At 38.0% G+C, this 18,793-nt stretch overlaps 1 protein-coding gene across 1 annotated transcript; it reads left to right on the top strand.

The window, feature by feature from the left end:
- Positions 1 to 7,391: 7,391 nt before the first annotated feature.
- On the top strand, positions 7,392 to 10,172 carry LOC104504542 (synaptotagmin-9-like; the record flags this gene model as incomplete). The annotated part of the gene is made up of 4 exons (XM_010147345.1): positions 7,392 to 7,512; positions 8,570 to 8,741; positions 9,360 to 9,489; positions 10,065 to 10,172. Coding segments are annotated over 4 exons (531 nt in total), but the record flags the coding sequence as incomplete, so codon positions are not given.
- Positions 10,173 to 18,793: the final 8,621 nt, after the last annotated feature.

Below are 18,793 nucleotides of genomic sequence, written 5' to 3'. Positions count from 1 at the left end.
AAGTACATTGCCTACATGAAAAGGCCTCTGTCCATTGCTTACTAAGGACATTGTGGCAAGGGCAGATAATATGTGTGTTCTTCTCAAAGATATTAACTGGTTTTGTTCTGAAATAGATGAAAGTGAAAGGTTTATCTTTTGACTCCAGCTGCTCACATTACCTGGACTGACTGGCACAACACAGTCCTGTCGGAAAGATCCTCCTTATTTGGACTGGAGTGATATGCCTAAAGGAAAAGTAGTCATGACATAAGGATGTTGGAAACAGGAGAGGAGAAAAACCAAAAATCTACATCAAAAGATAAAGATATCAAGAGATGGAGAATATTATATCTGCTGGATGCTTTACCTTTGATAGTATCTTTCTATAGAAGTTGCCAAGATGGTATGCAAAAATATGAGTGAGTTAAAATAAGAACATACACACCCTGAGCTGATAATCATAGTACTTCTCTACAACCCAGTCTGCAGGAAGGAGGATTTGGATTTCTATTTCTTTCAGTTCCTGTGAAGTACAGCACAAAGTTGTGGTATTCAGAATTGGTCTGTTGGGCAAGGCATCTGTCTGACTATAAAGTGCTCCAGAATACCTCAGAGAAAGGTAATAGAAACTCTGCTGTGGTATCATCTTGGCATTACTAATATAAATCCTAATAGAGAAAAATCAAACTACATGCTTAGTTAAGCAGCAAAGTTGAAGTTGAATGTAGTTGGTGGAGGATTTTTTTTTTTTTTTTAATTCAACATAAACCATCTTCTGTTGTCTGGCTGGCCATAGTGCTTTTCCCCCTGTAAGGCTTTTTTCCTTAAATTCTTTAGCTGATGATACTTTTATTGTATTAGTTATGCAAGAATCTTTCAGGTCCAGCATTTTTATCAGTTTGTGCTAAGTAGAAAATGCTGCGCTACAGCCAAGCCCATGGGGAGAGTCCTAGGGATTCAAAGGTGCCCTCTTTTATGCTGTCATTTTGTGTACCCCATCAGCCTAGCTTCTATATATACACTTTGTGCAGGTGTATAGGCGTACAAGCTGATAGCCAGTCTGTGACTCGACAACAAAATTATCTTGTGTACCCGAAGTGGTATAAAATCTAGTGTGAACTACATGCAAACACTTCATCTTTCTTATATTGCTTCAATGTAGTGAAACTGAGCTTCAGAATTGTTTTTAATGTTCTTTCTTAATAAGTGAAATCAGACTCATTTTTGCATACCTAGCTCTAAGAGTTTCTTTACTGGCTTGCTTTTATTTTGTAAGATAGCCATGTATAGAAGAAATAAAGACAATGAAATGCAAAACATGGAATCACACTGAGCAAATAATACAATCTGCAAATTAACTTTAAATGTGAAATATAGCCTGACATTGATGTATTGAAAGAATAATTGTAAAAGATAGGCCATTCCCATTTTCCACAAGCTTTACTTAATCATATCTCTGTAGATACAGTTTGATTGAGGCATTAATAAATGCCTACTTTACTAGAGTTCATTTCTTTGATTTAAGATGTCATGAAAATAGAATTTTCCAGTCATATCTTCTCTATTCATCTTAAAATGTGTAATGAGAAGGCAGCTGGCACACTTCTAGTTACATGCAAATTCAATTAAAATCAAACATTTCTAAAGAAATTTTTCTCAATATACATTTCTCATACATATAACTGAAATAATTCTATGATGAAATATTCAAAAATGTAGAGCTAACATCATGAGTTCATCATGTTAGATACTTTAGATTTACAATCATTCTCAAACAGATTAGAATCTCAAATTTGTTTAGCATGGTATTTGCATAATATTGGACCTGAACTGAATTAATTTCTTGGCTCACTCAGATCTGAATCCAGACTTCTCAACACAGATGAACAATTTAATAAATGTATATACCAAAAAGCAGATACACTTTTAATGTATTTTTAATTCATTTAGACCTAACACATATACCTAGTGTACATAAATGATCCTCATCTTAGCAGCATGAACGTCCTCTAAAAAAATTCCCTGCAAAATTCAAAACCCCACATTACCAAATATTAGAATAACGTACAGTAAAATTTGTCTTGCATTACAGAAGCATAATTCCATTAATTCCAGTGAAGATTATGAAATAACTAGGAAGACTTTTTTTTTTGTTTAAAATACAATTAATGTTCCTCAGCTAGGAGGGGAAAAAAAAAAAAAAATTAAATACTGGTAATCAATCCTTTCTGTGCTTCAGAAGCTCAAATGATATAATCTCATTTCATGAAAGCTCTGATATTTTTCTCCTCCCAGTGACCTTTGCAGAGACGTGTATAACTGCTAAAGGAGGTAGTATGCAAAGTTGACAGTGCCTGAGCTGTACAGCTCTGACATAGCAGTAAGAATTCATAAAACTCTAAAAGCACTAGTGCCTTGAAAACCTCTGTCAACACTTAGCAACTTTAAATGAAATAAGCAAGGGCATCACTGCCTGAAAGTGCTTCCATTAATGGTATGTTGATGAAATGCATAAAAAGAAATATCTGGGCACCTCACAATCCATAGTTAACGTTATTGTTGCAACATACCAGAAAAGTGAAAAAGTAGTGTCTGTCTTTTTATAGATGGGGAACTGAGGACCCTGGTATAACTGGGACATACGCCTTAGTTAGAGTGGCACAGGCACTGCGTGATGGCATGCCTCGCACTGCTTGTCTGCTCCAGAAACAAAACACAAGTTTCTGAAGACATGGGCACAAAGCCTATGATTGCCTAACTCAAGAACAACATATTTTCTTCTAGATCAGAGCAAAAGAAGTTGTAACCTACGATTTGTCTTGTTTCCCTTCCATCCCTTGCTACCTGCTTTGCATGATTTTATATACCTGTTGTCTGCAGCCAAATGTATTTATAAGAAGGGATAACCCACCCAGCAGAGAAATCTGATCCCAAATGTAAGCCCCGTTTGTCAGAAACTCCCTAACTACCAGGTAACTTGCAGGTTTCACTGAGAAGGTTTGATCGAGTCTGAGCTTTTTAATGCAACCTCCAAAGAATCGAAGGTGATGCCATGTGAGGACCCATCATCAGAGTCCTCTTTAAGACTACCTGTCTCCCTGTTTAATATGCTGGGTCATACTCACCTAAGCACTATCATGGAACCATTGACACAGTACTAGGGAGTGATGTGTCCTACAGGCTAATCATATCTCCACACTCCGAAGAGCAATGAAAGGGTCTTATTTATCTTGAGGTTCTAGTAAGGAATTCATTGCTTTTGTGAAGATAATGTTTTCAGGCAAACCTAGTGATTTACACCTCTGTTTTGAACTCTCCAGCTGACTCCTTACCCAGTACTGAATACATTGAACACTCCCAGGTAATACCGGGCAATTTTTTACACAATAAACTTCCTGTTCTTGCCCTGTTGAATAAAGGACTATATTAACAGAACTTGGGCTCAGAGGCAAATCTAGGCAGGTTTATCAGAAACAGACATCAGCCAGGTTGTGCGGCTCACTGTAAGGCACAGCTAACAACATCAGGGCACTCAACCGTCACCCCAAGCCTGAAGCTGAAGCCTGGGGCACTGGAAAAGCAAAGCAGACACCAATCTTGTTCTACTATTTTTAGAATACAGGAATGAACAGAGGGAGTGCTTTCTTCCTCTGATCATGGACAGCTTTTGAGGACAATGGGAGAGGAGCTTGATCCTGAGGTTTGTCCGTCACAGAGTATTTGTTCAGTTTTTTAGGACTAAAATAAAAATAATATAAGCCATGCTCCTATAAATAAATTATTACTGCAATTTAATTATCTTTCAAATATTTACTTTTCAGTTATTAATTCTGTTGACCAGCCTTTTGGCCTGGTTATATTAGGCTGCACTGTAACCTGCATAGTATGGTATTACTACCACACTAAATGAAGTTAGACACAAATCTGTAATGTACAAAATACATGACTTGATAACCTACAATATTATGAAATTTTTCCTGAGGAGGAATTTAAAAATGTCTCTGGCAGTATGATATTTGTATCGACACATTTTGTCAAGCGGTCATAGTAACACAGAAGTACTCAGTTCAGAGGCATATCCTACACTCTTTGCTTGTTAATTCTATCCCTTAAAGCTATTGCTTGATAATACAGTACACCTTTACAGACAATCCATGGCATAAGCCTTCTGGCTCAGTGATTTTAAACTAGTGAAGATGCGCAATAATCCTCTCTGTGTTCTGTTACACAGACCTTGATTCTGTTAAGAAACTGCATATAGTAAGGACCTGTGTTTTCTGGATGTAATGGTCATGCCTGTGATACCAGGTACTCTTTGAAGAACATTCCCTCATTAAGTTGAACCTTGAATCTCCAACAAATTACAATGTTTGGAACAGTTAAAAATGTTGTTCTTTGGTTACTGAAAATGGGTAAATAGAGTAAAATAGCCAGGGCACCCCATGTTAGAAAATGTATCTTTCCAAAATTAGTACAACATTTACACATAACCAGTATTATGGAGTAGTAAATACCCTACAAATCAAAATGAAAATGTGAGAAGACAGGGCTTCTTTTTCAGACTCAGAGAAGGATTTGCATGCCAATAAGTATGTATCCCTCATGCTTCTGCCTGCAAGCTTTCCTTCAATTACGTTCTCAGACTGCCCCAGTTAAAATGCTACTAGCACTTACAAACAGACTGAATCTCAGGGTCATCCGTGATCTATTGCTACAACATCCACTACTTCTAGAACTGGAAAAGACTGAAGAAATTGCAGGCAATGTTTCCAGTGTAATAATGTTTTTCTGTGTGATGCCCAGTGCAAATTTTGGAAAAGCAGTAATGAACTATTTTTGGCATTGAAGGATTTGATAGAAAATACACCACAGTTTAGGCAAAGATTACTTCTCAAACACATTTCTGTGTGATGCCCAGTGCAAATTTTGGAAAAGCAGTAATGAACTATTTTTGGCATTGAAGGATTTGATAGAAAATACACCACAGTTTAGGCAAAGATTACTTCTCAAACATAAGGCAAAGTTTGTGGATAAGTATACTATGGCATAAATCCTAATACTACATTCAACTCGTGATCTTTCCTAGTAAGTTCATCTATCAGAGGGATAACATGTTTCTTGGAATTTGTATCTAAAACAATTGCATAGTAATTCATTTATCTTTTAACTTCTTGATAAGAACTAATAAAATGTTTATTCAGGATGACCATGACTGGAATGGAAACTCTTCTATTTCATAGTAACACTAAGCTTGTACAGTACTCACATGCTGAGTTACCTAGTCACCACGTGGAGCAGTGGCGGTGAATACAGAATGTCTTTCACACGGTTGACAATATCTAAGAATACAGATAGAGTTAACAGCTGTCTTGTGGCCTTCTTTATGGTCAAGGAAAAACAGTGATTCAATGATGCTATCTTCCGCTAACAGTTTGTGACCAATTCATGTAAAATAACCTCTCAAAGTTTGCCAGAGTGACAAATTGCCCAAATTGCCAAAATCTGACTTCACAGGATAATTTCTTTAAATGGCTTATGAAATTCTGCTACCCCCAGAGCTGTATGGTTAGCAGCATGAGAGAGAATTCTACAGCTACAAATCTCAGCACCTCAGAGGTGGGGAAGTTGAACACTTAAATTCTGGAAGTTTTTCTTCCTCACTATGAGAAGGATAAGTGAAATCTTTGCTTCCTGTTCCCCAGGTTATAGGCATCAAGCTCCAGCTGACCAGTGGGAAAATTTCAGAGATCAATTATTCCTCCTGTAATGTTAAGTGCAGGTGTTAGCCGAGAGAAATTTCTCCTGGATGCGCTGCCATCATTTAGCCTGTAGGACTTCTTTCAGCATCACCTTCTCAAACAGCACTTTGATCCTCCCACAATCAAAGTGAGTCAGTGACACTGAGTTTGTTGCAGCAGGTCTGCTTCCAAGTATGAGCTATCAAGAGACACTAAACAGGGTGAGTCATATCAGCTATCTTGATATTGTCACAACCTTTATTAGCTTTACAGCTACCAGGAAAAACTGATCTTTAGAATGAAAAAGATGATAGTTGAAGAAGTCTAGTCAGGTTAAAAACTAGTTCTTACTGACAAAGGGCCCGTATCAGCTTTTTCCTCCTCTGACAGCAGCTCTCTCAAATAACAGCACAAGAAAAGGACCTGTTTCTGAATGACTGTACATGACTTTTTTTCCCCCTGCATAAGCTGAGAACTAAAGCAAAGATGCCTCTTTTGGTGGATCAAGTGACCTCTAGAAATCCCTTCCAACATAACATTTTTCTACAAATCTGTGACAGCAATTCTTTCTGTCCTGCATGTCTCACTCAACAACTCATGAAGCTACGTAAAGTGATTCATAGGCTGTGGGTATTGATTGATACAGCAGCTAGCTCAGAGACAAATACTAACTTGTTAGGTGCTGCATCAAGGCATTTTCACCTTCTATGTCATGCACGACCCTTCATTTTTTGGTGACTGACACAGAAGGAGCCAACCTGGGAAAGGAGAGAAGCTATTTCACAAAGCTAAGTGAACAAGACACACATTCCACAACAGCTGCATTTCTGTTCTCTATAAAACCTAGAATGCAGCTTGGAATTTGCTGGACAGCGTAACATTTTTCAGTTAAGAATTAGATATTAGGTTACAGGAGTTAGATCTAGAAAAGTACCATTTCACTACTTAGTCAAAAACATGCAAATCAAATCCCAGAAATCATTTACTACAATCCTTTACTCACTGTATTTTTTATAAAAGAGCTGGATTTCCTTTTTTTAAAAAAGACAGATGCTTTGTAACTGCAGATAGGGCTTGCTCATTTTCTACTACCTTTCTGAAACCCTGATGCTATTGACACAGCAGAGGGTTGCACACCATTGCCGGTAAAAGCAATGGATAAGCTTACTTGAGGGAGCTTGTCTGCACAAGGCACCGAGTACTGTCCTTACTCCTTACTGTCCTGTTCCAGCAGAGTATGCCCCATTACCATGGTGAGTTCACACCTACCACTCCTGACTGTGAAACCCTCTATTGGGTATCCTTCTGCAGACCAGAAGGAAAGGCACAGAGACCTGTTGCAACTTGTCACTCAAATCACTACAAATCACAAAATAGGAGGATACTATTCCAGGGCCTCACACTGCACATCAACACTTAAATGTGTTTCATCTCCAAGGACCACGTGCTAGGAACTATAACCCCATTTATACTTGAGAAATTTGGTGGTGTAGCTACAACCGTAGTGTCTTGAATCTTGTATGCAGGCGGTTGTCTATTATTTCAGATTTGTTTCAAAATGAGAATTCAGCTTTTGCCTGCCTAATTGTAGTTCCCCAAAGGTATAGCTCCTATTATGGGTAGGGAAAATTGGTGTTATTGTTTCACATTGTCTCTTTTTCCTTGGAACAGGATAATGTGGATCTTGGTGACCTGATGTTTTCACTCTGCTACCTTCCAACAGCTGGTAGACTAACGATTACAATAATAAAGGCAAGAAATCTAAAGGCAATGGATATCACAGGAGCATCAGGTAGGATTGAATTTAACACTCAGTGTGGATTTCTGTTTCATTTCCCTCCTGAGTCACAGAACTCAGCGCTGTCAGGTCCCAGAATGACTTTTGAGAAGAGGGTTCTTTACTGCAAACTCTTGAGTTACTTGAGTACAGGAGTTTGAGAAGTAAATAATATATTTTAGTTTGTTCTGTTGCAACAAATAGTTTAAAATAATCTGCTCTTAAAAAGACAGCAAGATTATTATTTCTAAAGCCACTGTGATTCAGAATAGCACGAGTTGGCCAAACTGCATTCGTAACACTGGGCATTTGTTTGTACAGCAGACTGTTTGTTACATCGATGGCACAGAGACAGGCTGACCCTCCCTGACAGTCTCCAAGAGCCACTGAGCCAGTTCTGCTGTTGTTGGCATATGGACCAAACGGTGATCATCCCAGACTCCTTTCAGCAACCCTTTCAAAATTTGATGATGAAAACAGGAAACTAACATAAATAAGAGTTCATGGATGACCACTACATACTAGCAAGGAGTTGAAGAGCTCCCAGAAAGGAGCTACAAAGAAATAGCCATTTTTTACTACATTCAGGAGTTTAAAAATAATTATAATTCTCTTGAGAAATATAAGCCACTAATTCTTACACTCTGAATTATATTTAATCATATATCAGTAAATCCCACTGTGTAAAATATTGTCATCTTCTGTCTGTCCTACAAATCTGTACAAGTAATTAGACTGTTATAAATAGGCTGATACACAGGCTGTTGTATGACAGAGTCATGTATAACATGGTTCAGTGGATATTTTAATACCCTTTGAGAAGTTGGTATACAACAAGGAGCTTCTTGATCCTAAATTGTTCATTAGAAGCAGTCAACCAGGTAAAGCTTTCCAAGCTCCACTGCCTCCCAGGCATTCCATGGTAATAAAGAAGCTCCGATTCCAGTCAGGTCCAGGTGACTAATTCTGCAAGCAGGTATGGTCATACAAGGAGGCTGCTCCCTTCACTTTCCATTTATGTTTGCTTAAAAACAACAAAAGAAAACCAACGCTGTTCTTATGATTCACACAGATCCCTACGTGAAGGTTTCTTTAATGTGTGAAGGAAGGCGACTAAAGAAAAGAAAAACTTCCACCAAGAGGAATACCCTTAATCCCGTTTACAATGAAGCCATAGTCTTTGACGTCCCTCCAGAAAACATTGACCAAATTAACTTGTCGATAGCTGTTATGGATTATGACCGGTGAGATACCTGTAGCTGTAAAATAACAATATATATTGGCTTATAAAATTTTGCACAGGAGATTTGCATCCAGAAAGAGGGTTATCATTTTTTCCCAGTCAATGGGAAATTAATGTCTTGTGTCTTTGGTAGAAGACTAAAATTTCTTGTATTGCCAGGCAGAATTTCCTTTCTAAATTTTAAAGTATTGATTTGTATCCGTTACTGACCTAACTAAGCTGGAACTGAATTAACTGAATATCCACACACTGACGTTCTGTTTATATGCAATTTCATCAGCCCCTTAGACATACACCTCCATTTCTAAAATTGTGGCCTAGTTTACTTGTGTTTCCAACTAATCATGGAACACAGACAAAGAACTTCTTACATTCTTCATGCAAAAATAAGAAACAAATGCACCGAGTCACACAGTGTGTGCTACAATTGGGAAAACACTAAATTATTCTGATTAGTGGGAAATGCAAAGAGCAAGCCTATGTATTTTACAGTTTGTTACATTTTTCAGTCAAGATTTGATTTTTAAAATCTGTGATTAATGTTTCTAATGAAATATATACATGGTATGGTTCTAAAGGTAATATTTTAAGAAAAAAATATTATGGAACATTTTCACAGTGTAGGTCACAATGAGGTCATTGGAGTATGTCAAGTAGGCAACGATGCAGAAAGCCTAGGTCGTGACCACTGGAATGAAATGCTGTCATACCCTCGGAAACCCATTGCTCACTGGCATCCTCTTGCAGAGGTAAGACTTTTACTTCTTGATTCTCTGTTACTGTAATTGTGAAAATTCCTCCCTATGACATTAGAAGTTGGATAAAATCTTATGTACAAAACTAAGATCCACATGCATGCACTAAATCCTAGAAAAGGGCTCAGAAACACCAAAATTAAGAGTCAAATATAACACACAAGTTAAGTCTGCTTCTTTCGATTTTAGGGTGACAGAAAGTAATTAATAGCTTTAACATATATAGGAAAACACCAAACATATGTTGTATTAAGGGTTTGGTTTTGTTTTTTAAACAGTATCTTGGGTAACTTTCCCTGATAATTGATATAAGAAATGGACCTTGTTTACAGAACAACCAAGACCTATTTTTTTTATATATATAAACAACCAAATTTGACATCTTCTCCTGTAAGAATATATCATCTGTGCCACTAGCACATGTCAAGGGATGCCTAACTGCACTGAAAAAAGAATGTTTAAGTGTCTCTGGAGATCTGAGGCGTTGTTAAGAAGCCGCACAAATCAGAAAAGCTTTTCAAGGTTCCTATGGTTTTTTTGTTTTGTTTTGTTTTGTTTTTTGTCTTTAGGGCCCTATTGAGCAGAAATGTTATGCAGGTCTTCTGCGCTTGGATGGCTGCCGAAGAGGCTTCCTCACCCTTTTAACCTATTCAGCAGAAATTTGGCATTTCTGTTGAACCCTTTCTTAGCCATATCCACAGGGGCTATTCCACAGAGTCCAGTGGGGTAAAGATGTCCTTTTAATCCCTCTGTCTAATCCTCTCCCCAGCACAAGGAATGCTAATCCTGATTCATGAGACACAAAAATTCAGCAAAGATCTAACTAAATCGCTTCTTAAGAGTTACTGTGACTTACTTTTATGGTTGTTATCACTGGCAAGAGTCAGGCAGTAATCCCAGTCAAAGAAACTATGTTTATGAACAGCCACAATGTTACTCTCAAGCTGAAAGACAGGAAAGGCCATGGTGCTCACATCAAGCCATGTCATTGCTGTAAGCACCTAATACACAGAGACAGGCAGTTTGCAGCCTCTCTGTGTATACTTTGATCATCAGAGTGCAGCCATGTTACTAAAATGTAACTGGGGACCATTTGGTTGTAACCACTAACCCAAGGCAGTTCCATAAATAATTGTTGGGTAATAGGAAGATCCTACAAAATGGCAAAAATACCGGAGTCTTGCCCCGTGTCCGTAAGCAATGACATTTACTGGTGCCTGGGGACCACGGCAGCACGGTTTCAGCAGGGAGACCTTTGAGTGCTCACCGGCTCTGTTGCAGTGGGAATGCACCGTGCCTTTTCAGAGTGTGGGTGCTGCCAACATGCTGTCAAAGAGGGTGGAGAAAAGTGGGGGATCTCTCTCTGTATGACTGTGCCCTCAATGGCAAGCTAGCTATTGGCTGAAGTGCCACGCTTGAAATACCTACCTGGGCATTTGGGAGCTGGGTTTAGAAAACACCTCACCAAGCTCTTAGCTGTAGCCAAGCATTGACGGGAACGGCTTGACAAAGCACGTGAGCAGCAGTGTAATGGCTACTATTTCCCAGAACATGAGAAGTGTCTCTTAGCAGAAGTTGCCTACATGATTATATCCAACCTGTCTTCCCTTTTTGATAAATTTTATTGCAGCCAGAGCCCACAATTAGGTTTTGACAGCTCTTCCCTTTTTGCAGGCATCCTGTTCTTTTCATACATGCCTGGCTAACTTCTTTAGATTTCATTACTGTGGATTGCTTTTCATGTCACTGAGCTAAACACAGACATATTTTTTTCCTTCCCAGGAATCAAGTGGGGGAGGGTGTCCAGCGCATCCAGGCTGTGCAGAGAAATATATACACAGCATATCATTTTGGTTCCTGAATCAGGATTAGACTCAGCGAGAGCTTCTGGAACCTCTGTGGCCACAGCCATAGGACCCTGAATATTTGCTGAATAGGACCCTCAGTCTTCTACTGTGTGAAGAGCTATTGGTTTCAAGTAGCATAATGTTATCCACTTGTAGCATTAATTCTCCAGCTGACACTGTTGCTACTGATAGTGTGGTTGTATGATTGTAAGCATTACCCAAATTCGTCATAATTTCTGTTCATTAGAATAACCCAGGTTTTACAAGCAACATGATAGCAATGAAAACTAACAAATATGGGAAGCAACAACAAATATGGTTCTTGCATTTGCAAAAAAAGTTGCAGTATTATGAATGGATAGCTTTCTAAATAACTTTTTTTCAAGAGTTATTGTCATCAGACATGTATTTTTTGATGACAAGTTGCATCCGTAATCTCAGTTGTTGCCTCCTTTCACCTTACACAAAGATAAGTAATATGGTTCTTTTCAAAAACCCTTCAAATTTGAAAAAAAGTTCTGTTGGGTGAGAACAAGATACATATGGTATTTGTAATACAGTATGTTCTTTTAGAAAGAAGATAGCCATCTGTGTAACACCGAGGCTGTTATTCCTCAACCTCTATAGATTGTTTTCCAGTCAATGTTTCTGTTGTGTCCATGTCACCACAAAAAGTTGGAAGCATATCACTAGCGGCTGTGCTCTACCGTACACACAACCACACACATGTGTGTGCATGTGCACACACACACAATGTAATTTTAAAATGCTGTTCCATATATATAGTGCCTGTGAAGACTTTATTATCTATAGTAGAATTAACAGCGCTGTCTTACGTGATGGCATATTGTAAATGCTGACAATTTCTGACCATTAAAAAAACCCCAAAACAAAACACAGAACTCTTTCACATAATGAAATCTATGCCTTGGAACAAGAGCCCCTGGGAAAAACTTTTGCTACTTATTTAGCCATGCCTGGAGTTCTCTCTTCCTTTGAACTTATCTACAGAGAATTTGATTCAAGTTTATACATGGGAATTTTTATTTTGAAAATGCAAATGCGAAGTATGGGTATTTTACACAGTCTAGTTGCCTGCTACATACTTACAGATAGGGAGCCCTGGTCATTATATATAGTTCAGATACGTTTATGTGCACACACATTGCTTCATGACATGCATGTGTGGAATGCTCACCAAGGATTTTGGATTTGCAGTTTTGCTGGCAGGCATATGCATGCACAGATTGAAGAAAACATTTGAAATTTTGATCTAAAATCTGAAAAAAATAGTTTTAGAACCTATCAAATGAGGATATTCCAAAAAATCAGAATTTCTAATGGGTAAAGCACAGTTTGGCACTTCCAGGAAATCTTGGATCTATCATAAATATGTGCTGCAGCTGTAAATCAGAAGTCCTGTAAAGTACAGTGGTTTTCAAAAATAACATGCCATGCTATGGAGAATACAGCTACCACATACAAGGATGCCACTGGCAAACTAAACAACTCCTCAAAACCTGCCCAAGCAAAATTTCAGATGCATAACTGAAGAACAAAAAATACAGATATAAAGTTGCCTTGGAAAACTGTTTCACTACGGTTTCAACTGAAGCTTTACGTCAGCAGGCCAGTGATACAATACAGTGTTCATATCTGTTCATGCATGTTCCTCACTTCAGGCAAAGTCCTGCGCTCTTTACTCAGGCTCATCTCCCAGAAGTCAGCATGGAGAGCTGCGCATGAGCAAAGAAGGAGGACCTCTTCCTTTGGAGTAGAATTCTTCTATTGCCTGCACAAATCATATATGCATCCCTGCCTGGAATGCAGAGCAGGTAGCTGCACACTTTCCCACTGCAATGTTAGCAACAGTAGAAGGAAAACACCTGTGCAGCAGGTTCATTTTATGTCCATGCACGAGTGCAGAATCCTTTATAAGATTCGAAACTAGCAACTCAAAGGGGCATCAACTGAAAAGTAACATCATTATAGCAGCCAGTGTTTTTTATTTTATTACCGTACTCAGATTATTTAATGTGCAAGAGTCTGGCGTCAAGAGAATGATTTTGAACACTGTTCTATTTTTTTTTTTTTAAAGACATTTCTGATCAGTAAGCATTTGAAGTGGAATCCAGCACACCTCAAAGGCTTAGAGATGGGGAAGAAAACCTAATTTTTTATTAAATTCCCCTAATCCTTGCTGAATCATGACTTGCAAACTGTTACTCAGGCTGTAGCATTACTATGTGCTTTTTACAAATATCTGCCTTATCCTAGCCGTACCTGTAAGGAATGATAGCTATTTTCTATATTTGGATACTTCACTCTTCGCTTTTACACTCCACTTAACCAATGCTCTTGCCTAGACATGAAATTTTGTGTTATGGTTGTTGTGGTACACGGCTGCTCTCTTTGGACTGTAGTACAATAATACAACAGCACACTGGAAGGAACAGAGAATATACTGCTACAAAATCACCTGGAAACACAGAGAATACTATGATACCAATATTGTTCAGTCTTTCTTCTCTGAACTATGATTCTCAGAGGTAAATTAGGAGATGGTGTGTAAGAATAATTCGAAAGCCGCAACCCTCATTTGTTCTGATTTCCTGTGAATGCATAATTATAGTGCATGACAAGTATCATAATTCTGAAACAGAAAATTAAATCCCTTAGAAATGCATCTCAGCAAGATTTTAATCCCACTTCATTCATTAGCAATGTGCTATTAAACTGTGAGTTTTCCATAACAAGCCCCATTTCTGATGTTTTGTGGAAAAGCAGTGAGTGTCAATGGGAAAGCCTTCCAAGCTACTGACACAGAGGTAGAGCATAATGGGCAGTTGTGTGATATTCCCTAGCCAAAACACCGACAGCACAACCCTTACACAGTTAAACGCTAAAATATTTCTTTAGCCATTTGCGCTGAAATCACAAGACATTAAAACAATGTCTGCCCTCTTTTATTTTGTTTTTCCCTGTAAATAATCCTGGCAGTGGACAAACACACATGCATCTCAGTCTGGGGAAGCAGGGACCACCAGAACAAAAAGCAAGCATATACTATAAAAAACCCCAGTGCTCAAACTGTTCCTACCAGTCAGTGCACACTGCAGCTTTCTGCGCCAGCAGATCCATAGAACAGTATGCATGAGAAACGTGTTATATAGAGGTCCAATTGAACTGCCAGTAGCAGAACTGTTGGTTCAGTCCAAAGTGAGACAACAGCAAAGGGCAACACTAAAGAATGAAAAATAAGATGTTATTTTCGTTCACCATTCTTGGCTTAAAGGGATTTTGTTGGGGTTTTGTTTGGTTTAGTTTGGTTTTCTCTGTGTGTGTTTTTAACACCAAACACGCTATGTAGCTATATTAACATGATTACCTAAAGTCAGAAGTACAAGAAACACATTTACATGTTTATCATGTGGCAACATTAGAACACTGAGGGGACCTATTTGCCATGGGAAAAAAAAAAAAATAATAGCTGCAAAATCTCTTTAGTTTAAAAGTAATAAATAGGAAGGGATAAAGAGGACTGGAAATTCAGTTGAAAATTCTTTTTGACTCAGCTAGAAATCCAGCTGAAACTACTTTACTGTTAATGCATTTTGTTTGAACAGAAAGAAGTAAAAAAACATAGACTAGGTGACTCAATCTGAAGTGTCATCAATTAAATGCTTTCTTCCCTTCAGAACAGTGTACTGTCAAACGATTACATCTCAGTAACAAGTGAGAAAACAATGGCTTTCTTATCTACAAGGAAAATAACATGTAGAGAAAGTAATCCACAATACTGTAGAGTTTAATAGAAGCCCTCTGTGCTGGGAAAAATGGCAGCAGGACAGACTTTGTAATGGAGTCACCTTGAATCTTGCTTTAATTAGTGCAAGGCCTTCCTTGCAACCACAAGCTGCACGAGGTGCGAGTTGCCCTCTAAGGGCATTGCGTGTGCAGGGCTGAGCAGTCCCGAGAGCTGCGTTTGCAGGTAATGTCTGATACAGTGGGCTGGGCAAGGAACTACAACTGGAAGTTCTCCAGGCTCCTGCAGTTCTCTGAAAGGACCTCCATCTCCTTGAAGGGCCGCAAAGCACACTAATCCAGATGGCAGTGATGGACACTATTCAGGAAAGGTACCGCCAGGACGTACCTCAACAGCTGAGCGAACACAGCACACATGGCACAGAGGGGAAGAGGACATGAGGACCTGTAAGCATCTGGGCTGCTCGTTTGTTTGTTTGTTTTGTCTGGGTTCTTTTGTTCCTCCTTCTGCTCAAACACAGACATTGTAAAACTGGAATGTTTTACTCAGTTGCATGCTGGCCCGCTCTCATTTTTAATACCCATTGCAAAGGTATGTGAAGAGAGGTGTGTTGTTTTGGTATTCTTTTGTTTTTAATAACACATGAACATTGTACTATGCTTTATTATTTCTTGTTCAATAATAGTCCTGGTATATCTATGTTTCATGTCTAATTTTGGAGAGTAGAGCCATACCTGTATCAAGGCTCTCTCAATTAAGTGGGCATTTGTTTGTTTAGTAGAAATAATGCATGACTCCTTTTGCAGTGATGGTTTGAGGGACAAAAATTTCTTAATTTTATAATATGTATTACAATCTTCTAAACACAAGTAAAAATGTACTGTGATTTATTTATATAAATCTAGTCTGAACGAATAAGTTTTGATCTTAATAAAAACTCTGTAAGAAATTGAGCAATTGTAATTTATTACTATTTTGTATTTAATATATTAAAGTTCAATTTGTTTTTCAGAAAGATGGCAAACACTCAAACACTTTGGAAGTGTTTTAACTCAGTTTTTCTACATAGTTGTTGTGTTTTGATAAAATGAATGAAACCAGAGAGACAAATGTGTTGCCATGATGGTTACTTTACAGCAGACAAACATAATTTGGGGGTTTGGATACTGAAACCTCCTCTTGTTTCATCCCATGACCACAATCATCATTATAGAAAGATTTTTAGAGATATCAAACAAAAATCTTATATATACTTCATATTAAGTAGAAAATCAAGAAGCTACAGTAGTGCTTCTACCAAGTGACAGTGTGTTAAATTACCAAAATTAGTATTTTGCATGGCGGGCTAGCAAAATCAGCAATCCTGTCAACACCTGACATGTAGCTCAGGGAAATTCCCAGGTGTCCCCTGTCAGAGCCCAGGAAAAAATGGGAAAGAGAACACAGATGTATCTGGTATAGGCACACAAACTGCACCTAAAAGGCGATATTCTTGTCTTCTATTCTTGTCTTTTTTCACAACAACTGAAATGACATATCCATCATCAAGGGTTCTACATGTGCATGACATCTAATTAAGTAAGAGTTTCTCTGTCTCGTTAGGGATAATCTCAGTCTCTTCTCATTTGGAAGATGTAGCCTGCTTGCACATATCACATTAATAAAGGGCTGCTGACATACAAAATGTAACACAAAACAATAATTTCATGCAATGAAGAAAGAATTTAATACAGTTCTGTTCTCTTCTTGGGATTATTTGATATCACAGATGCATGGAAAAGTAATGAGAACATGCCTGTAGTTTTACAATTAATATTATCCTTAATAATACCACCTTTAGGCCCTGCATAGACTCCTGGTTTTCTGCATTACACAGGTACCTGCAAAGGACATGATGCTCCAGACATCTGGCATGCTAGGATAGCAGGAGTGATGGAAGATCGATGAAGGATGCATGTATAAGCATTTTGACTATGGCAATTAATTTAGTGCTAATTATCCCTCTCTGTCCTGTAAGCCACTATACTACAGCAGAGGAGGCGTATGGACTTCAAAACTTTTTAATTTCTTTTAAAAATACTGTTTTGCATATTTCTCTTTCTTAGTTAAAAAGCAAGCAAAAGCCTTTTCCTCTCTCAAAACAGGCCCACACATCTCTCCTTTCAAGACACTTTTTCAGCAGAATCATCCTTTAAGCCTTTATACGTAGCCTACAGACTTGAAATAAAACTCCATTAAGACTGGGACAGCTGAAAGACTGATTGCAACAGCCTGCTAATGAACTGAAAGTGAGAAGCCAAAGGTTGAGAATCCTCACTGAAAAAGCCTAATCAATAGCAAATAAGAAATCCCACATAAAGTTAAACCTGAGAAGCCTAGTGATCCTGCACAGCTAATACCTAGTGAGATTAAAATTAAGGGAGATATCTTGTTAATAACAAGTTTTACTAGCAGCTGACTATGACTTTCCATGGGGGAATAACTTGTGAGGACATGCAAAGTGTAAAAAGCGCCTGAAGTGACAGGAGCGCGAGTGCAGAGCAATGTCCCTGAAGAGCTGCAGACACAGGCCATTACAGTTAGAAATCAGTAATTCAGAAAGTAGCAGAGATGCAGAACAGGGCTGAACCTCTGCATCTAAAGACATGATCAGGTTGGCAAACTCTGTTACTCCAAAAGTAACCTTTCCAGGGAAGGAAATCCCATAGTGTTTTGTACCACAAATTCCATTCATGTCTGACAGTGTTGTCACTGAAATTTGTCATGGTGGGCCCTAACAGACGTTTCTTATATAAGCAACATGCTAATTTTTATAAGGCTTGTTGTGCACATTCTAAGCAAATAATAATAATTAAAAACCCCTCTCTGCCTGAAAATATAAATCAGTAGACTGATCGTGGATGAATTCTTCCCCTGCATATGTTGTGCAAATAGGAAGTTTCAACACTCAAAACTGAGACTTGAAATTGTCCCTTAGTAGTGACAAGAACAAAGTCTATTTTAAGCCACTGTTTTTATCACCCTGATCAGTATTCTAATATTGCCATTTAAACAGCATAAAATAATTTGCTGGCTATACTTAAGCATTTATCATTTCCAAATTAATTAACCACACACTTCAATTTACTCGACCACACCACCAAAAAGATCACGGACTTAAACCACTTAGTATCTTGCAAATAATATTGATGAATTTATGTTCCAATGCAAGGACAAGCAGGAAAAACTGTAAATGTTCCATAATATAAGATGTTCCTGTACAGACAGTCTGGACCAAGTAGCCTAACCAAAGTAGCTTTAATATCATTTAGAATCATTTAGAGTATGAGAAATGTCAATAAGCCAGCTTCTGTTAGATCCTTATCAAAAGGAAAAACCTGTCCATAAAAATATCTTTGCTGGAGAAAACTTTCTTAATAGTAACAACAAACTTCTATACTGAACCTTTCTAAAGTTTTGTAATTCTCAGTTTAGCAGGCAGAATTATTTTTCTAGAATGTTACTATAACCATATCTTTTCTATCCTGGTAACAACTGACATAAAAACATTATTAAAACAATAGCTATTAATAGAGTTCAGCTGCATTAGGAGTGCAAAAAATGAAATATAATTTTAAAAAACATCTTTTAAAAATGCAAGATTTTTGGACCTTTTGAATGTCTGTCCCCTCCCAACTTCTTGTGC

Source organism: Eurypyga helias, unplaced genomic scaffold (assembly GCF_000690775.1).
Source record: "Eurypyga helias isolate BGI_N326 unplaced genomic scaffold, ASM69077v1 scaffold32142, whole genome shotgun sequence".
Taxonomy (NCBI): Eukaryota; Metazoa; Chordata; class Aves; order Eurypygiformes; family Eurypygidae; genus Eurypyga; species Eurypyga helias.
Note: the sequence above shows the minus strand (reverse complement) of the source record. Positions and strands in the feature narration are given on the sequence as shown.